The sequence below is a fragment of the Mucor mucedo genome (genome assembly GCF_025094135.1).
Source record: "Mucor mucedo strain NRRL 3635 chromosome Unknown EV154scaffold_235, whole genome shotgun sequence".
In the NCBI taxonomy this organism is placed as follows: Eukaryota; Fungi; Mucoromycota; class Mucoromycetes; order Mucorales; family Mucoraceae; genus Mucor; species Mucor mucedo.
The window spans coordinates 28,634-56,156 of NW_026252519.1; the positions used below are offsets into that span (position 1 = coordinate 28,634).

General features: G+C 37.0%; 4 protein-coding genes across 4 annotated transcripts; all 4 read left to right on the forward strand.

Annotated features, from left to right (window-relative positions):
• Nucleotides 1-1,558: 1,558 nt before the first annotated feature.
• EV154DRAFT_488273 (uncharacterized protein) lies at nucleotides 1,559-5,306 on the forward strand (the record flags this gene model as incomplete). Its single annotated transcript, XM_051599082.1, has 6 exons — nucleotides 1,559-1,583; nucleotides 3,408-3,628; nucleotides 3,715-3,877; nucleotides 4,740-4,785; nucleotides 4,818-4,898; nucleotides 5,138-5,306. 6 exons carry the CDS (start codon nucleotides 1,559-1,561, stop codon nucleotides 5,304-5,306), a joined length of 705 nt encoding a protein of 234 aa, XP_051450654.1.
• Nucleotides 5,307-11,184: 5,878 nt separating this feature from the next.
• EV154DRAFT_571584 (uncharacterized protein) lies at nucleotides 11,185-14,357 on the forward strand (the record flags this gene model as incomplete). The annotated part of the gene is made up of 6 exons (XM_051606276.1): nucleotides 11,185-12,247; nucleotides 13,473-13,620; nucleotides 13,652-13,832; nucleotides 13,893-14,045; nucleotides 14,105-14,161; nucleotides 14,220-14,357. The coding sequence occupies 6 exons, from the start codon at nucleotides 11,185-11,187 to the stop codon at nucleotides 14,355-14,357; spliced, it is 1,740 nt and encodes a 579-aa protein (XP_051450655.1).
• A 6,407-nt stretch (nucleotides 14,358-20,764) lies between these two features.
• On the forward strand, nucleotides 20,765-22,826 carry EV154DRAFT_488275 (uncharacterized protein; the record flags this gene model as incomplete). The annotated part of the gene is made up of 3 exons (XM_051599083.1): nucleotides 20,765-20,790; nucleotides 20,965-22,208; nucleotides 22,597-22,826. 3 exons carry the CDS (start codon nucleotides 20,765-20,767, stop codon nucleotides 22,824-22,826), a joined length of 1,500 nt encoding a protein of 499 aa, XP_051450656.1.
• Nucleotides 22,827-23,927: 1,101 nt separating this feature from the next.
• EV154DRAFT_488276 (kinase-like domain-containing protein) lies at nucleotides 23,928-25,008 on the forward strand (the record flags this gene model as incomplete). Its single annotated transcript, XM_051599084.1, has 6 exons — nucleotides 23,928-24,006; nucleotides 24,072-24,331; nucleotides 24,390-24,420; nucleotides 24,575-24,679; nucleotides 24,701-24,762; nucleotides 24,841-25,008. 6 exons carry the CDS (start codon nucleotides 23,928-23,930, stop codon nucleotides 25,006-25,008), a joined length of 705 nt encoding a protein of 234 aa, XP_051450657.1.
• Nucleotides 25,009-27,523: the final 2,515 nt, after the last annotated feature.

A 27,523-nucleotide genomic window follows, 5' to 3' on the forward strand; every position in this document is an offset into this window, starting at 1 on the left:
CGCTGGGGATGCTTTTAATGGGAATTTATAATTACGTGTATAGATCGCATCGTGGGTTTTATCATCAAACCGATATAAAAAATGGTTTTATTTTTTGACCAATAAACAAAATCCTTAAATTGAATTAACAGTGACGTATTCTATTCCACAGTATTACCATGTGCGGTACACAGCCGCTCACGGTTTTGGGAAAATACACACTCAGCTGATATTTTACACATACAAATGTAAAATTACTCAATTGACTGTAAAAACACACAATCCAAAAAAAAAAAAAAATTAAATCCTTTTTTGTCCTCAATTTGAATACAAGAATATTTACAAGTCATCGTTTATTACCCCTGTTCAGAAAATTAAAAAAAACGTAAAGGTAGCAACCGACTACAGTTCACGAAGAGAGAAAGCTGGACGCCAAACAACCTTAAAGATATTAAGTAAATTCGAGTACTGGACAAGACCAACAGCTTAAAGAATGTCGCTTACTGTTATCGGGGCTTACTTTCTGTATTATTCACCTACAGAGCTTTAAGCGAAAGTTACAACATTACAACTGTGAAACTTCTGCTTCTTACCCCCCAAAACTGCTAAGAAATGTTTAGTGCCACTACAAATATAGGAGTAGATCGCCCTGTGGCTGTTGTGGGAATTGCAATAAAGAAGGCGAGAAGAATAATTCGCTCTTTAAAATAATGTGATAATGAGATTCAGGCGAGATTCATAAACCCGTTTTTTTTTCTGTCCCTGTTCCTCTCTTTCTTTCACTTTCACTTTTTTTCACTTTCGATAAAATAATTCTTAGATTTTAATTCATGTAATACACTACAAGAACATAAGTTATAGGTGCTAAACTTGAATAAATTTACAATGCTACTGAGTGTACCCATTTTATCTTATTAAGAATTCTTAGGTATATTCACCAAGAAATGTTTAAAACATGATGTATCTAAGGTAATTGTGGTTGCCTATCAAGTTTAATACGTTTTTCTGATTTGTATGTTGTATAGATGCTGAGCAATTCATTGTCAATAACTAGGTATTTTAAAAAATTATAAGGCTAATTGTTTTTAGGCTGTTTTTTTTTATTTTAGGCTATTTGTTTTAGTTTTAGGCTCTTTTTTTTTTTTAGACCGTATTTTATCATAGGCTGTTTATTCTAGGTTACTTCTAAGAACTATATGGCTCTTTACCTGTATACATGTAAGTCTGTCAGGCAATTCTTTTGCTTCCTTAGCAGGTTATTAGTATGTGAGTACTGTAAATATCTACACGCGAATAATTCCTTATAGCTTTTAGAGATGACGTATCGTATACTTAAAATTGCTTCTGGTTTAAAATCTCAAAAAAAAACATTTTTAAACAAAATTTAAACGTCTTTTTAAACCATGTTTCCTATGTAAGCACCATATCCATGTGAACAATTAACAAACTAGTGTTAAATATCAAGTGTGTATTTGTAAAAGGGATGCATCTGTGCGAATAATAATGCAATGTACGATTGGTAAAAGGTCCATATACATGCATAAATAAACAGCGTATAACGGTAAAAAACCACCATTGGATGAGAAAACGTACAACCATTCAATGTGAGTTTTAGCAATCATTCATTGTGCATTTTTGGTATGTTTTAGGAACATTTAACCATTTGGTGCGCCGCTGTGGTATTATCACCTAAAATTCAGACAACTTAAAATTATTTTCAGTCAAGCCTAAAAAAAAAAATTCAGACAAAAAAGAATATTTTTCGACAAGCGTAAAAAATTAATCCGACAAAGGGAAATTATTCTAGAAATATGATAACGAAACTTCAGGCGAGTAAAAGATTAAATTAGTTTTGATTCTTTGTCAAGGTAATTGTCCTAGCACGTTTCAGAGTGTTGTATGTAACCGTTACAATCGTCTGTGGTAATAGTCTCACGGAGTGCCTTGACTCTTGGGTTAAAGTGCTCAAAGTGGAAAGTGAATTTCATTTGATCTGCTTCTTGATCTTGGATTAGCATTCTTAAATAGGATTCAAAAATGGAAAATATGGTAGCATAAATAAAGGCTTATAGCCTCTACTTTCGATTGGATCATGTGGTGATCCACCTACTGTTGTTATTAATCACACTATAAAACAATATTAAAGCTAAATCTCATTTTTCACCCAATATATTATTACGTCACAAAACGAACTAATCTCTTATGTATTATATCATATCCAACTACAAGCACTATTTTAGTGCTGTGTAACTTATCCATCAAACTAAATTCATAATCCGATTTCTCTTAACATATATAAATATGCAAACTGACAGTTAGAATAGAACCCGCTCTATCTTTGAATCTACTTTTACTCTTAATACCCCCTTATGAGCAGTCTGAAAGTACTTTATTATTTTTCTCTTTTTAAACTCTATTCTCAACTATCACAAATAAACAACAAAATGGGAAAAATGAATTCTAAAATTACCCATGACGATATAAAATCCAACTTTGTTGTGTCTGTCTAGGATATCCAGGACATTTCTAACAAATGTTACATCGTGCTACGCAGTCGTACACCTTTTTGGGATTTCCCTTTTTGTGTCATCGGTTTTATCCTTTTTTTTTTTCTGGCAGGTAAAGGAAACTGCTTCTCAATATTAGCTACATCAGCGAGCTACAACGGCTCTACCTTGGAAAAATTGATGATTCCAAAAAACGATATAGACCCAATAATGCTCAAGTTATCGCCCTTTTGAGTTGGAACAAAACTGACGGCATGTGCTCCCTTGATAGACCAGGCTTTACTTCTGTTCTGGTGCGCGTTCAAACCGGCCTCATCCATAAACACGCAGCTAGTCTTGAAGTCAACCACAGCTGCTTTCCAAGCGGTTATTACGTTAAATCGAAAATCAAACGTTCTGTTCACATCTATTTCCATTGTATAGACATGTCAGTCTTTTAATGAAATTCTTAACTTTTCCGACATATTCTCTCTCGATTCAATTGGGAAACGCTAAAGCTTTCAAAAACAACACAGTTGCTATCTTATTATGCTCATGGTAATACAACGGTTTTGGACGCTAACTCGGTAAGATACTTAGTTAGCTGTGGCAAAATCTTATAAATCTTTGCTAGCTTTGCCCGCCTATTTTAGGAGTCTTCCTTAAACCACCGATAGGAATCACGGTTCCATCACTTTTATTTCATTGTTTCAATATTTCATAGGCTGTAGAGCGTGGGATAAAACAGGTTTTGGCATGTTTATCATAAGCTGAAAAAAAAAGATCTAATTATAACGGGCTCATAGGCCTTATAATCTGTTGTTTGATGTGAGCTAAGGTTGATTTCACTGTTTGCCGCATCATTCTCAACTTCTTTCGATGTTGTTCCTGAACTTGCTCATGATCTAATTATTGGATATCCTGACCTCAAGGCCCTCAAAGCTATCATCGATATCGCCTCCAACGAGGTTCGTGTTCCCAAGAGCTTGGACTCTACGGCTGCCATGACACCTGATGTAGCTTCCGTATGCTCCATCTCGTCTTCGTTGCATCCTGCTGGTCTTCATCATACTTATGTTGATATCAACGGTCCCCCTAATACGCTTGCATTCATATCCACGGCTACGAATGTTGCTATGGAAAACTCTAGTCTGACTCCTCAGGTATTGTTGAGTTCAACAACGATGGATTGGCCACGGTTAAATATGCTAATTTAGATTCCTTAAATGTTCATATTTATAAAGGTTAGCATATCGCTTTTTACGAGTATTTAGCTAAGTCCCCAACATTATATCCTATATCACATTCTTCTCCAAATCGTTCTAGTATCCATTCGCCTACCTATCCTCCAGTGAGCTCTACGCCTGAACCTGCTTTAGACTTGCTATCTTCTGTCGGTGATACCCTCTCTGGTGCGGAAGCTAGTATTCGAACTTTTCAAACTTGCACCGATCTTGCGCCAGTTCGAACGAAACTCCAACCGAGTTTTTGTACTCGAACTTGCGCCACTTTTTTTGGGTTCAAGCGAAGTTCGCGGGAGCATCGGTCGAAGCTCGCTCAGCTAAAATGTTGTTAGTAGTCACTTTAAAGTTAACGTCCTTGAAAGACTAATGATGGCATTTACCCATGATTTTAATCTTTTCTTCCGTTAAACATTTTTTTTATATATGCTCTAATAACTCCAACTAAAATGTTTTAGACTTTTATTTAATTGTACAACCAACAAACACATATAGAATAAAAAATCATACAGTGTTGCACGCTAAACCAACTAACACTATGGCGGATTTGTTGTTTGTTGTAAACAAATGTGTTGACAGAATTAACAACTGTCATTGATTTTGTCAACAAAGTTGTTGACCTTTTTTTTTATAAAAAAGGATTGTTGCTGGCCAACAACTTTGGGTAATTATTCAACAAGTTTTGATTGCAGATTTGTTTATCGATTCTGTTGTCACAATTTTTTTATTCTCAACCAGACGTTTGAGATTCATTCACGTCATTTTGTCCATGGTTATTTTTATTTTTATTTTTATTTTTATTTTTATTTTTATTTTTATTTTTATTTTTATTTTTATTTTTATTTTTATTTTTATTTTTATTTTTATTTTTATTTTATTTTTATTTTTATTTTTATTTTTATTTTTATTTTTATTTTTATTTTTATTTTTATTTTTATTTTTATTTTTATTTTTATTTTTATTTTTATTTTTATTTTTATTTTTATTTTTATTTTTATTTTTATTTTTATTTTTATTTCTATATTTCTTAAAGGTTACGCGCATTCCCCTATCTTCGAGTATAGCAATTACCAAATAATGTGAGCCTATATAACTGTGTAATAATTTTTAGCCATGGTGTATTGGACATGGCCAACGTTACAAACGATATCTTTGAAGCGACAAACAACATTCTTATATTGACCAGGGCGACGTAAGACAACCTTTGGCATGAGCCTGTTCTATTCTACCACGCCATGTAATTCAGCAACATCAATTGAGACAAGAAAATCATTCACGCCATCAAATGTCGTCTTAAAAAAGAAGGTGTTGAAACCGAATTAAAGTAGACTCGTTAAATTGTTGTAGTGGCTATAAAAGTTCAAAAAAAAATTCGTCTGTAACACTAAATAATAACGATAAGCCACCAATCTGACTTTAGGTGGGATGCAGCAAACAAAACATGGTTATTGCCTCCTCTGGGCTTGCTGATATGATCTTTGAAAAAGAGGAGATATACACAGTATTATCAAGCCAGGTCCGACGGCGCCTTTACTACACCATTACTTGTGTTGACAAGTTCATGGGGACCGGAATATTTTCTGCGGTAGTACCGTTGTAAAGCAGAGATAAGTTGTCGGATTTTAGGTTACTAAACCAAATAAACTGGAGTAAGCCCAATATTTATGTTTTACATTTTCCTCCTTTCTTTCTTCTTAAACTCACTTAAAAAAAACACTAAGAATATATGGTAAATTTATTCCTCAATGTAATATGTGTGTCTATTAACGATGCTGGTTTTGTTTTTAGCTTCAAGAGGACATTCTTTTAATAACCCCAACGTGTTTCTAACGCTCTTTGCTTATATGTAAGGAACTCAACTTCTAATTTGAAGCGTTCTGTTGTGCGTTTTTGTTGTCTACATAACTAACAACGCTTCTCATTCAGGTAGTCTAGGAGTAGGTTTTGCTCTTTATGTAGGCTGCTACTATACTCCTTTATCTCTTTTAAAAAAGGATGTCGTACTTTAGATAAAGCTGTAAGTTTTCTCATATACTTCCTAAATCAAAAGACTAAAGTGAACCACCTCAATTATTTTTCTAAATTAGAACACTCTTTATTTAAACATGTTATGGTATGTCTTTTGGACTTATAAATCTTTTGAATAATCGCTCACATTTCTGTGTATCATTTTTTAGGACTAACGGTACGCCTGTTTTATGATGTACGGTCAAGGTAAGGTTGAGATTACTCTAAATCGCTCTTTTTGTTTCTAATTTTGTTTTTTAGAGGATCACTACATTCATACGAAGCACTCTTTCTTGGTTTTATGTTTCGTTCGATGTCGGGTGCAAAAGACTGTAAACTTTGTTAAATGTGTATCAGTGCCCTATTTATGGTTATACCGTCTTTAAGAACGATTGCCGAAAAAGACTCTTTTCCTTATTATCATAAAAGATATTTCTGCTTCTCCATAGCCATTGTATATACGATAATAAAATCTGTTTAATAATTTATCTTGTTTTTTATGTAAAATGATGACTAATGATAATGAAATCAAAAACCATTGGTTGTTTTATACCGTTTTACGAATGAAAATATGAAAAAGCGAAACAACATTGGTTCAAAACACCAACAAAATTGTTGGATTCACAACAAGTATTGTTTATAAATCAAACAAAGTTGTTAAAAGTTTCAACAAGACTTGTTTGTAAAATCAACAAAGTTGTTAAATAGTTCAACAAGACTTGTTTGAAATCAACAAATTTGTTTGCAAAAGCAACAAAGTTACATCCAACAAGTTTGTTGAAATAATCAAAAAGACTTGTTGATTTTGTCAACAAACTTGTTCGTAAACAAATCGATGCCAGCTATTTCTCAAAACACTATTTGGCAGTAGCACTTGTTGATCTTGCCAACAAATTTGTTGGGATCGTCAACAAATTTTCCGCCATAGTGTAAGTCAAATTTTACAGCAACCATAGTAACATGACCTAGCAGAATTCATTTAAACTTTCATGTTCATAAATGCAACTGTATTATATTTATAGTTGCAGTAATAGTTGATTTAAGTATCCGAATTTGGTGTTAAGGCTGATGAAAACAAAAGGTTTTTTTTTCTTTTTCCAACTTTTATTTCAATAAATCACAATTTTATTATCATAACTTTCTGTAATGAACATCACTTTAACGAGCACTTTGTGTAATAAAAAGCGCGAGCGAGTTCAGGCTATTGTGTTTGAAGCCGAGCGGAGCTTAAGAAACTTCGAGCGAGCTTCGACTGGAACACCATCGAAGCTCGCTCGAGAGTTTCGATCTTCATTCCAACATTAGCGGAAACTGATACTCTGAAAGATCTGTTGAATGAACACTCTGATTGGTTTGCGACAAAGGCTTCTTCTGGTACTCCATTGGTTCAACACCACATCAATACTGGTGACCATCAATCTTGATCACAATCACCCCACCGAGTCTCAGCGGCCGAAAAAGACACCATCACAGGTCTATTGGAAGAAATGCTCGAGCAAGGACTCATTCGAGAAAGCAACTCTCCTTGGGCATCCGGTGTCGTGTTAGTCAAGAAACAGAATCATATACCTCGTTTATGTGTTGATTACAGACGTATCAGCAACATCATCACGCGTGATGTCTATCCGTTACCTCGAATCGACGATACCGTCCATAGTCTTGGCAACGCCCGTGTGTTTTCCACCCTTGATCTCACATCCAGCTTTGGGCAAACTGAGCTTGATAAGGAAAGCATCCCCAAGTCTACCTTCATCTGTCGGAATGGCTTGTATGGATTTGTTCGTATGCCCTTTGGATTAGGTAACGCTCCCGCTACTATGCAACGGTTGATGAATTCTGTCTTAGCTGGATCGAAATGGAAACTCTGCTTGTTGTACCTCGACGACATCGTGGTGTTCTCTACGACCTTTGAACAACACATTCAAGATCTCCGTGCTGTGTTCGATCGACTTCGTAACGCTCAACTATCGGTCAATCTGAAGAATTGCAAGTTCGCTAGCAATACGATTGCCTTCTTAGGGTACCTGCTTTCCCCTGCCGGTCCCACACATTGATCCTGTAAAAATTTGTCCAGTCTCTGAGTTCCCCATCACCGCAAATGTCGAAACTCTGCGATCATTCCTCGGTCTTGCTGGCTACTATCGATGTTTAATTGCAAAATTCTCGGTGATATCTGCTCCCCTTAACACTCTCCTCAAGAAGGACATCCCTTGGATCTGGTCTTTTATACACCAACATGGCTTTGATATTCTTAAACAAAAGCTAATCTCTGCGCCTATTCTTCGGTTTCCCGATTTTTTTCTCCTTTGGAACTCCATTTGGATGATGCATGTACAGCTGGTAGCGGAGTCATCTTGTGTCAACGTAATCCTAGTAACATTCGCGCGTAAACTGTGGATTCCTCTTCCCGCTCTCTCTCTCCTGCCAAAAAAACTATGTCGTCTCAGAAGTGGAAGCTTTGGCTATTGTTTTTGGAATAAAGAATTTCGCTCATTATCTCACCGCCACACGTTTTACTGTGTTAACTGATCATCAAGCCCTTCAATCCTTGCAGAACAAAATCACGGAATTACGTGATGGATTAGGTCAATGGTCTCTTAGCCTACAACAAAACGATTTTTGGATCATCTACCACCCTGGCTACAAGAATGCAGGTCCCGATGCTTTGAGTCCTTAACCGGTCGCACCCATTGCTGATGGCTCTCTTGAAATTGTCTGCAATCTATCTACCACCGAATTAGTCGCTGCTCAACTCGCGGACCGTTTTTGTCAAGAGATTCGTTCCACTCAGCCTCTCCCTCCCCATTATTCCAACGAGTCCGGTGTCCTCCTTCTATAACACCCGGTCAGTTCTACCGCAATCACTATGGCAAGATACATTTGAGTTATTTCACTCGAATCCAACAACTAGTCAACTAGGAATAGGAAGACCTCTGCAACGATTCGGTCGATTATATTACTTTCCTAAACAGAAAGAATAGGTTCAAACGAAGGTTAACACAAGCGGAGTATGTCAAAACGTCAAACGTTCACATACCACTCCAGGTTCTACTTCCAAAATCCATTTGAATCCATCTGATCATCCATTTGATACTATTGCTATTCATTCCTTTGGTCCACTAACTGCTTCAAAATCTGTAAATAAGTACATTACTGTGGTTTAATGTACATATGTTCTCAAGATATGTGATCATTACCAATGTTCCTGAAAACACTGATATCCAAGTCTTCAAATCCCTCAGTAAGAACATATTTGAGCATGGTGTATTTCGACAGATCTTCAGCGACAACGGTCAACGGTACTCCAGTACTCTCATCAATATTCTCTGTCTACACTTGTCAATAAAACAGAAATTCTCCCCTGCATACCATGCTAAGTCTAACGGTCTGGTCGAACGATTTTTGGCCACCCTCCGAAATCTAATCGTATCATTTATGGATCTCGACTACCAACAAATCACTTGGGATGAACACTTGAACGAATTTCCACTAACATATAAATCAAGTATACATGACTGGACTAAATTTCCGCCTATCTCACTTGTACACGGCCGTGAAGCAAGAACATTGGCTAGTCCTGATTTTGGCGCCAAGCTAATCCCGGCTCAAGAATATCAACAACTTATCAAGCAGTTCCTTGGTCGCGCTCTAGCCTTAGTTTAATTGCAAACCAGAAATCTCAAGATTACGATGCTGTTGCCTTAAACAACCAATGAGCCACTCCTGATTTCCTAATTGGTAGTCTGGTGCTAATTGACTTTCCCGTCCAATCGAGTGCTGCTGGTAAACTGTCTGCCAAACTTGTTCGATTTTTCCGTGGTCTATTCCAGATTACAAAGGTTTTGTCTCCTGACCGTTTCGATGTACTTGAACTTGAAACTAACAAGAAATGGCCTAATATACATGCAAGTCGAATGAAGAAACTCCTCCAAGAAAAGAAGCTTGTTCTTTCCTATTAACCGCCCGGATGTTGTAAAACCAGTCAAGTCATCTGACTCATCGTTGTTATACCTTTTAATTGCAGTATATTATCCAACACTAGTACTTGACCGCAGTACAACCGCAGTACAACCGCAGTACTGCGGCAACATATTAAAAACTTATAAATATCAATCAATTATCATACAATAAACATTATCTTTATTTTCAATCAAAAGGTCTGCCAAACAGTTCTAGCGAACGGAATTCTCTATATATAACTCCCTCTAACAACTTTCTCGCCAGTCACTTAGTCAACATTTAACAACCGACTTCAATTTTATTTTAAATTCTTATGACGCATTTTTCACGCATGAGCTCGGAAACTCTAGCTTTCTTCAATTCTAGACACTCAAAGTTCGTTGTCAAACCATCCATAGCAACCTAGATTGTTATTTAAGCGTGCTCATAAACCAGCCGTACCAAATTAAATTTATGACCTTCACCTAGTAGGCAAATTATGATAATGGCGCCAAGATTTTTTTTGGTTTCTAAGTATATTTCTTTCCAGGGCATCCTCATTCGCTTTTTTCATTCGAGTGCCGTGTGATAATTTAAGTTTGCGACAATAGCAGTCTGTTTGAATTTCCAACTTTTCTACTTCGGACAAAAAATATCGCCTAAATTTTCAATGGTATAAGCCTTATGTTGATGAGTTCGCTCATGCATAGGCAAAACGTGTTCCATTAACACATTTTTTGAAGTGGCCATTTCAAATTTAATGTCATTCCTTTTCAGACATTGGAAGATCAGTCAATTTCTTTAAAAGAACGCATGTTTTTTTGGACAATAAAAGGTAATTCTTGACCTTTTCGTCCATAGTATTTTTGCTACAGTCTTCTTAAGGAAACGCAAGTAAAACTAATACTTGTTTGATAGTATATAAAAGCTGACCAAAGCAATTGACCTGGTTTAGTCATTTTCAAACAATTACCAACTGAAGTTCGAAAAAGTTCGACAATCTGATGAACGGACTTTATATAAAATATATGACCGCTTTTCGATACCTTTTTTTAGTTTTTAAAAACTTTTAGGTCATCTTTCTGTCTGTCATTCTTCTGTCTATTTTAAGAGATTGGTGCATTCCAGATCGTAAATGGAAAGTCGATAGCCGAATTTTTTGTACGTCAATATTAAAAAAATAATTTATGATTTTGCTGAAATAAAATAATTTAGATTCCGAATACGATTTTTAGGACTAAAATTAATGACATCATCATTTTTTGTTGCGCAGCAATTTTCATTTTTATTTTTTCAAAAAGCGGCGGGTCGTTTTTTTTTCTCTTTCTCCCATTAACGATTCTTGGAAAAATGCTCTCGTATATTCTTCTTGACGAGTAAGTAAATCGAAATCAGTAAACATTAATGCTATAAACACGATTCTAATGTTGACATTTAATAGATTGTTGTGTGAATTAACACATTCGGCGTTTCTTTTTTCGGCTTTTCCCTGGTTTTGGACCAAATTTTGTTTCTTTTTTCTTTGGGAAAAAATGATTTGGTTCTTTGGTTACTCTTTGCTTGCTGTCATTGGTGACAGAAAACAGGTTCGCGTGGCACCCGAGCCAATCGGTGATGTTTACGTCTGTTTCGGTAGAGGTATCATACCTCTCACCACCTTCAAAAACAACCCTGAGCTTTTTGCTCAGACCACTCCTTTGCCTGTTGTTTCTCCTGTTGTTGCTCCTCCCCCCGAGGATTCCGTCAGTCGACCCTTTTCTTCTGTTCCTTCTGTGGCAACTGTGACAAAGAAGGAAAAAATATGTTACTCTTTGGATTGTGCTTGCGTGGTCGGCATGCCATGTCTTAGTGATGGTTCTTTGCCTGCTTTTCCGTCTGTCCTTCCCGTCTGTTCTCGCGTTCCCTCCTTTGCTTTCGGATGTGAAGCTTTGACACAAGCATGGCTTGTAAATAATTCTGCTTCTCTTTCTTGTATTTCTTCGTCTGTTGCCTGTGGGGATGTATGTCGCTCTGCCGTTGCTCCCTGTTTGTCCGTTTCTCCTCTTGAGGTTTCTTCCCCAATTGGGGATAACGCATCCTCGGCGGTTTCTTTCCCTCTCGGGGATAACGCCATTCCTGCGGTTTCTTCCTCCCTCGAGGATAACGCTTCTTTTTCTGTTGCTCCTGTTGCATCAGTTGGCTCTGGTGTTTCTGGTGGTTCTCCACCTTTGCCTTCTTTGACTTCTGTTCCTGTTTCGTCCGGCTGTTCTTCCGTTCGTTCTTCTCCGGTCTTGTCTCCCGCTTGCGCTTCTCTTGCTTGGCCTTCCTTTCCCCCTTCTCCAGTGGCGCCTTCCGTTCCTGCTTCTCTCGGTTGGGATTCTTTTCCCGCTTCTCCTGTGTTGGCTTCTGCTTTTGCTTCTCCCGTCTGTTCCTCGGCTCCTGGGTCCCCCGGCTTGTCTTTTGGTTCATTTGCTTTGTTTGGGGTTGAATTGACACCTCCCTCCTCTCCTTCCCCTCGTCCGACTTCTGTTGCGTCTCCTGGTCCTTCCTCCCCTCGTCTTGTTTCTTCTCCTCGTCGCCCTTCTTCTCCTTGTGAAGAAGAAAATAATCGTGATCGTAAGAGAATTCGAGCTCGAGATTAATTTCTTTTTAAATAAAAACTAGTCAAAATGAATTTTCTTCGTAGTATCTCCAACGTATTTACCAAATTTAAATAATTCGGAGGTTTTTCATTAAACGTATGTTAAAATAAGTGATATTTGGTTAAATGTACCGTTAAAAAATGAAGTTTTTATAATTTTTGAATCAAATACATTTGTGGCTCTTTTCCTTCTTTATGTTTGACGAGCGTTCGAAACCGAATGAATACTTGAAGTATCGTTGTCTTCCTTTAGTTACAAAAGGTCCTAAATGAGCATTGGAAATCCCGATGTTCAAAACTATAAAAACAGCAAGAATAAACAGAATATTAAAATCACCTAAGCCAATCTAAGTCACACGTGTTGTCCCAAAGTAACCGTGAAAAGGTCAACGAAAATTGCTGTCTTAGGCTGAGAAATGACGATATGTGGATATTAAGTCTTTTTTTGCTTTAATTCGATTACGGGTACAAAAAAAAACTTAATGCGTATTGGACTGATATCGGAGGACAGTAGCAGAAATCGTCGAGTAAGAAAGATTCTGTATGTCGTAGAACATGCTGGAGTAACAAGGCTTGAAGACGCAATCACATGTAATCTAAAACATTGATTTTTTTCTGGATGCATGCAAACAGGACCCAAAAAAATGAATAGAGAAAACTATGCATAGAATATGTGTGCGATCTATTACCATGTCGTTCCTGTGATGGACAATGCACTACTCAAAATGCAGTTTACAAAAAACGTGGTGTATCGCAGATGTATTAAATCTTTAAAAAATAGATATCCAATATTAAGAGATGGTAATCATGGAAACGATTGCTATAAAAAAATACTGATAGACAGACAAACATTATTTCATTAGAGCATTCCCAGCGGTTTCCTAAATTTTCTAAATTTGTTAAATTTATCTTTTTTTAATAAAATAACACTACATCCGTTAATTAAAAAAAAAGTTCAATTTGTAAACGACCAATTTTTTTCTAGAAAACAACTAAATATGACTTTTTTTAATTTTTTTGCTCCTTTCCCGATAGATTTTTAAAATAACAACGCCGAATGAGCAGGAACAACAAATACAAAAGCAAAAACAAAAGGAACAGTCCAATCGTAATAAGCGCGCCCGTGGCAATAACTGGACCTTCGACGAAAAGACCCAGTGGTTGAAATCTTGGGTTGAAGTCTCAACCAACCCGAATAAGGGCAACAACCAGAAGAACCCGGACTTTTGAAGGCTGTCGAAAAAGAATTTGAGATTAACTTCGTCAAAATCTACAAACTTCCTGTTACTGAGAGAGCAGAAAACTCTCAACAAAACAGATTCACGATGATTGCATCTGCTATCGACAGGTTTTGTGGGTTTTTTTGATACTTGAATTAGAGGCCCTGCCCCTAGTAAATCTGATCCCTCCGACAGGGTATATAATACACCCGAAAACTATTTGACATATGTAAAGACTGACATGACATTTTTGAAACAAATGGCTTTTAGAGACACTGCGATGTATAAGGCGTCCGAGAAGAAGGATAAGAAGCGGTCTAACTTCTTGAATTGCTGGAAGGTGTTACGAACGAGTGAAGAGTGGAAGAGTCGTGCCGAGGCCATCTAATACACTATCTAGGCGAAGGCAAAGAGAGTTCCCATGGGTGTTTTGGTCGAGGACGATACCGAGATACAGGCTCGTCCTGTGGAACGCAAGAGGCCTACGGCCATGATGAATAACAGTGCTGAGCAGAGTTATGAGATCTGCAACATGTTAAAGGAGTTACTTGAGGTCACCAAAAGGATGATCGACTTTGCGGAAGAAGGGAAAACGTTTTTCCGTGACCAGAGTTAGTTGATGATGGATCTGTCAAACATTTTATTCGGAACTTACAGGGATTAAGTGCAGTAAAAGCAGTTGAGAATCCCGGAAGGTCTAAAGGCGGTTGATTCGCCGAAGACCTAGTCCCGTCAATTATCCATCATCGTAACCATTGATGATGGTCGAAACTCTCTGGTCTATGAAGATGGACCAATGTTGATTGATGATGAGGAACCAGTTTTGGTTGAAGATAAAGAATTGATTTTGGTTGAAAATGATTAAAAATAAAAATTGGTTTTCGTTTTTTAAAAAAGAATATTTTATTGGGGGTTTTGTATATTTAAAGGGTCTACATGTCGTTCCGTCTTTGCCATAAATGTTCAATAATATCGAATTGCAGCTAATCGTGTGGATCAGCATCTCTGATTCTATAAAAACTTGGCAACGAGCTCACCGAATGACAATTTTTGACGAGACGATGGAGGAGGAGAAAAGTGGGGTTTGTAAGAAAGACGAAGATCCAATCCACGTTCATCCTCCGCAATCATATTATGCGAAATAATCCATGCTTCCACGATTGCATATACAACCTCTTCCTTGAAGAGGCGAGAGGGTATTTTGAACATGGCAAAACGTGACTGTAAGACACCGAAAGCCCGTTCTACATCCTTTCTAACCGCGTCTTGTGCGTTTGCAAAGTTCTACCATATAACACGTTAAATGAAAGTACATATACTAATCAAAGTTTCCATGGATTACCTTTTTCTTTTGCGACTGTAGGTTTGGCAGGGTTTTGACAAGAGGAGAATATCTTGGTTCTATGCCATCTGCCCCATAGTAACCGTTATCACAGGTATTGTGGTTGACCGTGAACTTGACATCAGCCACATCATCTTTGGCCAGGCTTGCAAAAATTAAGAACCGGTGGAGGATATTGATGTCGTTGAGGGCACCAAGAAGATTAAAAAGGAATGCCAGATCCAAAGGTCCTGAGAACCTACAGCCTCCAACATAAAGATTGGTCGACCACTTTTACCAGCGAACTGACCATGATCAGCAGTTAGGCAGTTCTTCCATTGCCAATGCATGCAATCAATGGATTCAAGCACACCCGGGAAGCCTCGCTATTCATTGATCGCCAACAAATGATTAACATCTTCTTTCCTAGGAGTCCTTATATACTGCTTCTTCTACACAGTCACAACAGCATTTGCGAATCTTTTTAAGGATTTTCGGGTTGTTGATTTGACTATACAAAGCGTGCCGTCAATTTCATCCAATCCTACTCCATAAGCCAGTTGACCAATGGCTGCTATTACTTTCTGGAGTGGCGTAAAGCCTAAGACGTTGTCCTCATCATACACTATTTTCATAAATTATTTGCACACTCTAGGAAAAAATTTGCGCACTTTTTTTTCAATTTCCGCACACTTTTTTATTTATTTTTTTGGTGAAGTATTGAAAAACAAATTGCTCACTTTAACTTTTACATTTCGCACAAATTTCGAAAATAAATATAAACAATGAACATTCGTACTTTTCGGGAAGATGGACATGGGAAGCTGTAGATGAGCATGGAAATGAACCGGTTCAAATGGAAGTAGACGTGGACGGTTACCCACTCGCTGACACTGTTGACTTCAATAGCTATATGGAATTTGAACCACCTGAAAAGCCCGAGGCCTCAATTAAAACCAATAAGATGGTTTCTACTGCTACATCAGGACCAGTTTCTTATTACAAGAAACATGGAGACGATGTCAAAGGTCATTTTTCTACCTTGTTTATGAAGAAGGCCTAACTGCAGGTAAAGCAGGAAAGCAGTTAGGTATAGCCCGTAAAACCGCCTCCGACTGGTTCAAAAAGACCATGATTTGATTGTTGAAACGCGGGATGGATTGGAGACCAAAAAAACCGAAAAGAATGTTGGTAAAACCTGCTCTATTGAATGAAGAGCATAAAAAGCATTTAGAAGAAACGTTTATCGATCAACCTTCTGCAACTTTGGATCAGGCAATAGAAAGTCTTACCAGCCAGTTCAGTGAATTGAAAGTAACCAAGACAACTGTTTACATCTTCATGACAGAGAAGTGTGCCTTGTCATTTAAAAAAGCACACTTTCAATCAAAAGAAAGAAACTCGCCCGTAAGCAATAGGAAAAGATTTGACTTGGTTACAAGATGGATTCAAACCGACATGGATTACAATAGGTATTGTGTTTTCATCGACGAATCCGCCTTTCACATCCATTTGAAGCGAACAATGGGTTGGTCCAAAAAAGACACTCGAGCTGACGTTATCCAACCACTGACACGATCGAAGACAACGACAATTTTGGGTGCTATATCCCCGTATGGCATTGTCAATGTCAAGATAAGGGTACCCTATTCAGCAGCTTCTAAGAAACGAAAGACGGTTGGTGGTAGTAAAATACAGAAAAGTATTGGTACTGTTACGGGACATTACTTCAATTTTATTGCCAGCACTATCGATGTGATGGATCGTCATGAGGAATTCAAAGGGCACTACATTATTATGGATAATGCGCCCATACATACATCCGATAATATTTGAAAGTTTATCGCAAGTCGTGGGTATGGGTGTGTGTATCTACCACCTTATTCCCCTGAGCTAAACGCTATTGAGCAGTTTTGGTCTGTTGTTAAGAGTAAATTGAAACGTGAAAAACTGTTGGAGGCCGAAACTTTGAGATCCAGAATCACTGAAGCATGCCAAAATGTCTTGATAAGCGACTTGAAAGGCTTTTGCCGGTTTTCTGAGTCCAAGTTCGAAACTTGCTTAAATAAAAATCCCCTTTAAAATAATTCGCACGCACTGTGCAAAAAATATTCCTGGGAGTGAGCAATTTTGTTTTCAAAAAGTGAGCAAAAAATAAATAAAAAAGAGTGCGGAAATCGAAAAAAAAAGTAATCAATTTTTTTCCTAGAGTGTGCAAATAATTTATGAAAATAGTGTACTTTTGACCAAAGTAGCTATCATGAGCCGTCACTGATTCCGTGATTCGCAAGAAGAGACATTCACTCATTCTGTATCTTCTTCAAAAAGTAGCGTCGGAATATCTTGAAGGTTTCGAAAAGTAATCCTTTAGGAGCGTTTCAAGTCCTGCTGACGTCCTCTCTTGACAACTCGACGTTTTTTGATAACAGGAGGCTTTTGATTTTTGACTTTTTTCGTAAACCTTAGAAAATCTATCATAGCAGTAAGATGCATTTCATAATCCTATGTCGGGTCATTGCCAAATAGTCTTTCGAAAGTCGACATTGCTAACATTGTGTGAATGAAAATGAAAAAGTGAAAAAAAGGGAAAAAAATTACCGAAATTTATTATTTTTTTAACAAACGACTGTGGAAATTTCAAAAAGATAAATATCTCGATAACAAAATATAATAAATTTACAAATACATTTAGCAAACCGCTGGGGATGCTTTTAGAGGGTATTTATAGTTACGTGTATAGATCGCATCGTGGGTTTTATCATCAAACAGATATAAAAAATGGTCTTATTTTTCGACCCATAAACAAAATCCTAAAATTAAATTAACAGTGACCTATTCAATTCCACGGTATTACCATGTACAGTATTATCACCTAAAATTCAGACAACTTAAAATTATTTTCAGTCAAGCTCAAAAAACTTCAGACAAAAACGAATATTTTTCGAGAAGCGTAAAAAATTAATCAGACAAAGGGAAATTATTGTCAGAAATATGCTAACGAAACTTCAGACAAGTAAAAAATTAAACTAGTTTTGATTCTTTCTCAAGGTATTTATCCCAGTACGTTTCAGAGTTTTGTATGCAACCATTACAATCGTCCCTGGTAATAGTCTCACAGGCTGCCTTGATTTTTGGGTTAAAGTGCTCAAAGTGGAAAGCGAGTCTCTTCTGATGTGCTTCTTGATCTTGGATTAGCATTCTTCAATAGGATTCCAAAATGGAAAATATGGTGGCATAAATAAACGCTTATAGCCTCTACTTTCGATTGGATCAACAGTAGTGTTCGGAATGAAGATCGAAACTCTCGAGCGAGCTTCGATCGTGTTCCAGTCGAAGTTCGCTCGGATGCGTTTTTTTGCAGCTCGAGCTCGCTCGAAGTTTATTAAGCTCGGCTCGGTTGCGAATGCGATAGCTCGAACTCGCTCGCCCTTTTTATTACACAAGGTGCACGTCAAAGTGATGTTAATTACAGAAAATTATGATAATAAAATTGTTATGTATTGAAATAGAAGTTGGAAAAAGAAAAAGAAAACTTTTGTTTTTCACCAGCCTTAACACCAAATTCGGATAATTAAATCAAATTATTACTGCATCTATAATTATAATACATTTGGATTTGTGAACATGAATGTTTTTATTAATTCTGCTACGTCATGTTACTATGGTTGCTAAAAAAAAATTGGCTCAGTTGGGTATAGTGTGCAACACTGTTTCATTTCTATGGTAAATGTGTTTGTTGGTTGTACAATTAAATAAAGGCCAAAGCATTTTAATTGGAATTATTAGAGCATAAATAAAAAAAAATGTTAAACGGGAGAAAAGATTAAAATCAAGGGGAAATGCCATCTGTAGTCTTTCAAGAACCTTAACTTTAAAGTGACTACTATCGACATTTTAGCCGAGCGAGCTTTGAGCGAGCATTGGTTGAAGCTCGCTCGAACCCAAAAAAGTGGCTTAAGCTCGAGTACAAAAACTCGGTTCGAGCTTCGTTCGAACTGGCGCAAGATCGGTGCAAGTTCGAAAAGTTCGAACACTAATCAACAACGAAGTGGGAATAATGAATTCTAAAATTACTCATAACGATATAAAATCCAACTTTGTTGGGTCTGTCTAAGACATCCATGAAATTTCTAACAAGTGTTACAACATGCTACGCAGTCGTACACCTTTTTGGGATTTCCCTTTTTGTTTCATCGGTTTTATCCTTTTTTTATTGCTGGCTGGTAAACGAAACTCTTTCTCAATCTTAGCAACATAAGCTGGCTACCAAGGCTCTATCTTGGAAAAATTGATGATTCCAAAAAACGATATACACCCAATAAAGCTCAAGTAATCACCCTTTTGAGTTGGAGCACAAACGACGGCAGGTGTTCTTTGGACGGATCAGGCTTTACTTCTGATCTGGCGAGCGCTCAAACTGGCCTCATCCATATACACGCAGCTAGTCTGGAAGTCAACCACAGCTGCTTTCCAAGCGTTTATTACGTTAAATCGAAAATCCAATGTTCTGTTCTCATCGATTTCCATCGTATTGACATGTCAGTTATTTAATGAAAGTCGTATCTTTTTCACCATATTCTTTCTTAATTCAATTTGGGAAATGCTAAAGCCTTCTAAAACAACACAGTTACTATCTTAATATGTTCATGGTAATACAAGGGTTTGGTGCACTACTGTAACTCGGTGAGATACTTTAGCTGTGCCATAATCTCATATTTCTTTGCTCGCTTTGCCCGCCTATTTTAGAAGGCTTTCTTAAACCGCCGATAGGAGTCACTGTTTTATCACTTTTATTTCATTGTTTTAGTATTTTAGAGGCTGTAGAGCGTGGGATAAAACGGGTTTTGGGATGTTTATCATAAGCTGAAAAAAAAAGGTCTAATAATAACGGGCCAATAGGCCTTATAATCTATTGTTTAATGTGAGCTTAGGTTGATTTGACTGTTTTCCGCATCATTCTCAACTTCTTTCGATCCACTTTCCTGTTCCATCTCATCATATACCAACAATTGCTGAGGTACAGTCCAATCGTCGGCCAACAAAACTAATTTACCAAACATTGTTGGATGGTCCTCATTCACTTCCATCCCATCGAAGATTTCATCGAAATAAGATTTTCTCATTACAAACGTGTTTGCTGTGTTGTAATCTTCTACTTGCATTTTGACTATTTTTTTTAAACGATACTTTGACATTAAGAAGATAATGATGCCTGTCTGCAATTTTTCTATTAAATAATCTGAATAATTATTTACACTTGTCTGAAAATAATTTTTTTTAGTCTGAATTATTTGATGAGGTTGTCTGAAAATAATTTTCAGCTATCTCGACTTAAATTGATAATACTGCTCCTTTTAATTCGGATAACGAATATCCTTTTTACAAGAAGATTCTGAGACGTGTTATAATTATCTTTTCAAATCGGATGAGACATGTTTAAATAATCATTTAAATATTTCAGAATAAGAAAAGCAATATTCAATTCGACATTGCAAAAATACGAGACCATAAAAATCTAATAAAATTGGTTTAATTTGATCCCTAAGAATTAAGGACACATTCCTGCCATCGACATAGTTTTTCTTTTCGAATATATTTCTTTGTAAAATCACTTTCTAGATTCAGTCTTACAAAAGCAGCCAACGAAGTTAATTGCCTTTCTAGTTACCGAGATCAATTTGTTTTCCTAAATAATAATAAAAATAGCAACCCATAATGTTGACGGTTGTGGCGAATCAGTTGAATGCGAGCAACTGTGATTTACTGGTAGTCGTCTCTCTCTGATTTAATTAATTGACGGATTAAGGATTTTTGTGACTTAGGTCATAATCTTTTTGCCAGCAAAATATATCAAGTCATAATTTTAGTGGCTTAGAAAAAAAAATTTTTAAGAAGAAGGGCGTGTTATATTTCTTTTCTTTTCCTTTTCTTCCCTATATCAGTCTCAAAAAATGCTAGTCCACCTTTTCTTCGACGAGTAAGTACAAGACATACATTTACCATGTTTCGTATAAACCTGATTTTAACTTTGACATTCAATAGCTTCATTTGTGAATTAACACATCTCGCCTTTCTCTGTTCGGCATTCCCTTGGTTTTTGGGCAGACGTGGTTTTTTTTTTCGCTTTGAAAAAATTTGTTTGTTTGCTTAGTTCGTTTTGGCGTGTGGTGACTGGTCTTCGACCAAGACATCGTACTTCGCCAATGGCAATTGGCGAATTGTACTTCTGCACCGGTGAGGGTTTTTACCCCGTCAGCATGAGGGATCGATTCGCTGTTTCGCCCTTGCCTGCTGTTTCTTTACGTTCTTCTGTTGGTGCTTCTGCTTCCGCTCCTGCTTGTGTTGCCTCGCCTGTCTCCTCGCCTGTCCGTGAGGTTCCACGCCTTACATTTTCGTTTGCTTCTCCCTCTCCCACAATTATAAAAGGTAAACGTAAGTGTTACTTTATGGACTGTGCTGCTGCTCTTGGCTTGCCTTCTGTCGATTGTGGTCTGGTGCCTTCTTTGCCTCCCCTTCCCCAATACGACCCTTCCGTTCCTGGCTTTGCCTATGTCGGCTTAGTGATCAGTCGAGCATGGCTGGCTGAGAACGTGACCTGTGTTCGCTCGGAGCCTTTGCTTGCTGCTTCCGTTGCTTCTTCTTTGCCTCTTGGTGTGCCGTGCTCGGTTGTTTCTTGCTCCGGGGCTTCGTCTTCGGTTGCCGACATGGTGTCCTCTCCTGTGTCTGCTCCTGTAGCTTCCTCTTGGGAGTCTTTGACATATTCGACCTCTGTGGAGGTAATGGGACGTTCGGCGTCCTCTTCCTTTGTCTCCGGTGTTGCTGGGTCGTCTCCTGTTGTTGCCGCGGAGCTCTCTGCGCCTTTTGTGGAGACTTCGCTTGTTCCGGCTGCTGTGTCTGAGCCTTCGGCCAATACTGTAGCTGAGATTGTTTGTCCTGTTGTTGTGCCTGGCCCTGTTGCTGTCACTACAGCCACAGTTGTACCGCGGCCTGTGGCTATCCCTCGTCCGTTTTCTTTGCGTCGTCGTTCTGGTGCTGGTCGTTCTGCTCGCGCTGTTGTTGCGATCTCTCCTGCTGCCGTTTCGTTTTCTGGTGCTCGTCTTTCTCCTTCGGAGAATGTAATCTCTGGAGTCAAAAGAAATATGCCTCCTCCCTCACCACCAACCTCTCGTCGTCGTCGGCTTTCCTGTTGTCCTCTTCCGGAGAAGGTGTCTCTTGCTGTTTCCTCTGTCCCTGTGGTTTCCTCCGTCTCTTCTGTTCCGGCGGTCGGTGTCGTTGAGGCTTCCTCAATCTCTGTTTCCCCTGCGCGTCCCATTGCTATGCCGTGCGTATCCCATTACGAAAAAGCCAGGGAGAAACAGAGTTTGAGGGACCTCTTCGACGCTGCCGAAAAGGAAGGTAGGATATTTTTATTTTTAAACTTTGTTAAAAACGTTTAATTTACTTATTGTATCTATTTTGTAGAAGAAGAGGAGTTGAAGAAGGAGCAAGAAAAGAAGGAGAAAAAATCTCTCTTTAACCGAAGAAAATAAATCTTTCTTTTTAAAAGTATAAACCAATGGGATGAATCACTATGGATTTTTTGTTCTTTGTTTGGGTATTTTGTACATATTTTTAAGACGTAACTTTCATATGAAGTCATTCTTTGCGAATGCTTAAGACTGTTTTTATGAACATCTTACTCAAAAGCCGATTACGACTCATACAAGCAATAGTTCGGCGTTTTTAATTCGTTTCAGTTCATAAAGAAAAGCTTATTATAAACAACATGCTCGGGTAATATTAGTTGGAGCAGACAACATTCATTCAGTAAGCTTTAAACGGAGTTATAACTTACAAATGAGATACATGAAGCAGAAATCGTTGTCTTTGGACTGTGCGTTGACTAAATTGGGGTCATACAAGGATCAAGTTCAAGGACTACGAAATAATTGGATACTTTTTGAATGTCGCTTGACAGATTTATGTTTTAAGTTTCCTAGTAATTACATTGTAGTCATAGTTGCAATTGTCTAAATTTATTCCTCAAATGGAACGTGACAAAAAAATTTAAATCGAGGAATCTTCGTATATGTCTGGCTTTTCTTGAAAAAACATCTGTTTTTTATATTTCCCTCTTAGAAATATTTCAAGAAAGCCGATTTTTCATAAAATTGTTTTTTTTATTCGCGCCTTTAATTCGAGTTAACAGTTAGCTGCTTTCTTGTGTTTCCCGAAATTATTAGTAACTAACTTGATTCTGCTCTCGAAGTTCATCAATATGGATTTTCACTTGTAATATCTAATGTAGGGATGAAAAAATAACGATTATGTATAACATATACTGTGAGTCCAGTGCAAAAACGTTATAATGTGTTTTGTTATACTTTTTTTATTGTAAAATAATAATGAGATACCGTCTGCGTTTGTAGCTTTGAAGAGTGCTATGTATTATTTGTCTTTAATAAAAACTGGCGTTGAAGATTAAACGTTGTATTTTATTAAAACTTGTATAAGAATTTGTTGATTGTCTTTGCAAAAATTACTCAGATTTTAGATTGTTTTGTCACCAAACAAAGAGAAACTAATTTCGCAAAGTGCATAAAATCAAAATGCATATACGTTCAATTAACCTGGATCGTTCAAGAACGTCTTCATGCTTTTGCAATAGATGATTTTCTTATCATTACACATAATATTTAACTATAGCTACAGTTCGAAAGAAACCGAATAATTAAACCAATTGAAGATATTTTGTGCGGGGGACAATGTAATTTTTAAGATTCTTAGTTTCCGTTGGGACGGCAGTAAGCTATAAAAGAATAGTTTACTATTAACTTGTCAAATGACATTAAGAGATGGAACGGTCAACAATCGTTTAAATCCAAAACATTTTCCCAGATTTTCGTACTACCATAAAATGAATTCAATTTGGTTAAAGAGTTTTCGAGTAATGTCGTGAGTGCATGGTTGCAAAATCACAATTGCAGTTTTTTCTTGTGATACATTGTATTACACTGCAACGTCGGAATTTGATTGAGGACCACGTCATTATATACCTGAGAAAGACTTTTATTTATTTTTTATTTTTTAGCTCCCTAAATATCAAATTTTTCTTTCCTCGACACAGAAGTAGTAATGTCAGAATTTATTCTAAACCGCCGTTTCAAAAAATCAACATTAGTTGGAACAGGATTTTATGGCTCCATTTATAAAGGTAAATCGTCTGGCTGTTGAGATTCACTTTTTTTTTTTGTCGCTAATCAAGATTCCAAATTAGAGGATTCGATCTTAAGGACAAGCGAGATGTCGCGATCAAAGAAGAATTGTTGCCTACTAATACACCAGAACTATGGAGAGAAAAAGCTTTTTATGGAATAATTCGAAATCAAGAATGCTTTCTTCAAAAAATAACCTCTTTTGAACGAGGAACCTACAGATATTTGCTTTTGATTTTGGTCGGAAAAGATCTTTTCGATCAGAGCGAATATCATGGAGACAAATTGGGACTTAAATCTACAGTTCTGATTGCTAAACAGCTGGTAAATACGGTGTGGTATAAATTGTTGGTGTTTCTTTAACTTACATATTAAATTTTAGGTAGACCGTATTGAAATCCTACACAGCAAAGGTAAACCTAAATGTTGATAGTACCAGCGTCTGCCTACTCAAACGGAGTTTTCGTTTTAGGTATTCTGCATTTAGATCTCAAGTCTGAAAATATTGCCATAGGGATAAATAAAAAAAAACAAATATACGGTATACCTTCTGGATTTTCGTCTTAGTAAATTTCATAAGAATGGAAAAAGCCATATCCCCTTCGCCCACAAAGTTCCTTTCGGAGGTATCATTTGTTACGCATGTTCAAATGTGCATAAATGACATTGTAGGTATAATTATTTGATAATTAGATATAAATGACGCTTACGTTTGTTCTTTAGAGTTATCTCGACGTGTTGATATCGATTCTATGGTTTACGTCATCGTCTACCTCTTGAAAGGAACCTTACCATAGATAAATTATAAAAACAATTATAAAAATTCCAAAAAGCAAAGACTTTTGGCACAGAAGGAGAAGCTCAGTTCAGAGCAGCTGTGTAATGGATTGGAATCAGAATTTGCAAAGATTTTGGATTATTCCAGATCTTTATCTTCCACGCAAAAACCAGATTACCGATTCATTCACAAATTACTGGATGATATAATCGAAAGAAAATGATATAAGGATGATTATGTTTTCGAGTCGAATGTACGTATATCTTTTGTTTTATTTATGTTCTTCATGTACTAATACTCCTTTTCAAAAGACAATCCAAACTATCAAAACCATTGAAACCAGCAAACATGATCCAAACAAACGAAAGTTGGTGGCTGATAAATACCAAGCACATCAATCGATCATCAAGAAGCGCGGCCAAGGCAAATAATAAATAATTGTTTTTTGAACCTAATTCCAATTAGAATATATGTCTGGGTATTGTATAGGGTTCTTGGTAGAATTTTGGTTCCATTTGTGACGGTAAATAATGACGATATAACTAGATAAACAATTTAATCCGATTTTTTAATAAATTAACGTCTATTTTGGTCTTCTGAGAGGGGTCCCCATCTGTGGTATATTCGCCAAAACAGGTGCAATACGTGGGCAAACGTGTGCACACATACTGTAAATGTCACAAGTGTTATAATTACAATACATTATACTAACGGTAAAGACACAAGACTGGAGGTGTTAAAATATATCAAGTTTTTATAACTGGTTACGCTAATTAATTTTTTTGAAACATTGGATATGCGTACCGAGTCCGATCGATTCCGCGTAATAAAATACGAACGTCATTTTAGCCTGGTAAATCTGTCTCCTATTCAAATAATGTATATACTTTCGACCACATAACCGCAGAACCTTTCCTATGACAAGCTATGTTACATTTCTAATTAAAAATGTCTTCATTAGTACCTTCATTGGGCTGAAGTCAACTTAAAAAATAATTATGCATATCATTCATGTATATCTTCTCATGATTACTAGTATCAACTGCCTGTTTTCGGGATGTTAATAAAGATGTTGGCTGATTGAGTTTGAAGTAAGCACAAAAGCAATTAATGAGCTTTGATTAGACCTTTTGTAATGTACCGTTTTTAAGAAATAGAGACATAAACAATCAAGGGTTCGAAAAATAATAACTCCTTTTGTAGTACTTGTTATTAAATTAACAAGAAGATTTTATCAGGACTTATTTCGGTATGTGACGATACTTCAAGATGGAGTTGTTGTGCTAGACAGGGTCTTGATTACGTTATGATAGTTCGTGTTAGAGATGTTTATTAGGGAATTTTAATAATATTAAGTGATTTTGTTTGACGATTTTAAGTGTGTACCGTTACAGAATATAAAAAATAATGGAACTTGTTCATACAACGTAAGCATTACATAGAATCGGTCGAGATAACGATCATTTCTTACATACTTATAGAAAAAAAAAGTTTATACAGAAAAGGTTTTAACGTGCCTCCAGTTTTAAATAGCGATTTTTTGGATTTTGTTTCAAATTGGTTTTTTCGAAATCGAAATGGTGGCATGTGTTTTGTTTTTTTTTTTTTTTTTTTTTGTAGAATCCTTAAGCTAGACATACATCTGAATGTTCATTTTTAATGGTTTTGACTCATTGTGACCATGCTCATTGTGCAATTTTTTTTTTATTAAGTCAATAAACCAGTATCAAGTCTAACTTTTCTGTGAGATAAATAAGGCTTGCTGACAAATTTCTTTACTTCCTGCACGACTTCTCTACCGTCACTACAGTCACTATATTCTTCAATGTAGTTCATAGACCTTTGAAAAAATCTTTTTATACGAACTACATTGGAAGCTTTATCCAAATAGCTTGATAAGTTATCATCAAGAGACTTGAATGTGTAATCACATCTCAAACGTGCCTCCCCTTTGGCGGAATCCCAGTACATTTCTCTCCAGTTGCATTCACAATGATATTTTGGATATGACTCAAAAATGTGACCTGAGTCAATAACGGCTTGCTGCAAAGCCGACTTTTGCGCCACAAAGTCGGGTCTACTTTCAAGAAAGTGACGAGCACAACACATTGATCTGTGGCCTGGCTCCTTCGACTTACATAGCATTTTCCAAGCCTTGCCTTCCAGATCACGACCAAGCCATTGACCTCTTTCCTCCAAAATCTTTCGAATACCTTTAAAGTATCGTGTCTCCTTTGTCTTCACGACATACCTCGGTCTGTTGGTGACACTTGTCTTCTTGGTGTAAAAGAAAGACTGTTCCAAGCGGGTGCCATCCGTTAAAATTACAGTCGTGTTTTTGAACTGATACTTTTCGTTATCTTTGTATGGCTTCTCATTAAGTGTCATACGACTTGAAACAAGAGCATCATCACCGAATGCATTGTAATTGAAACTGTTGTCAAAAAGGAAAACAGCTTGACAACCAGGGTGGAGCAGCTCAAACAAAGGGATTGCATCGTCTTGAAGCTGCTCCAACATGTCAGTGTACTTCCAGTACCCTTCTCTGCCCACGCCCGCTTTGAAAGATCATCTAGAAGTCCAACCTGCACTCTTCATGGTTCCGTGGCAAGAGCATTGAAACTCACTGACCATTATTGACGATCCTGGGCCCTTCTTTCGGATATAATTCTCACCTTCTAACAACCACAGATCATCCTTACCATCATTTGCATAAAATATGAATTCATCGTGCGTAA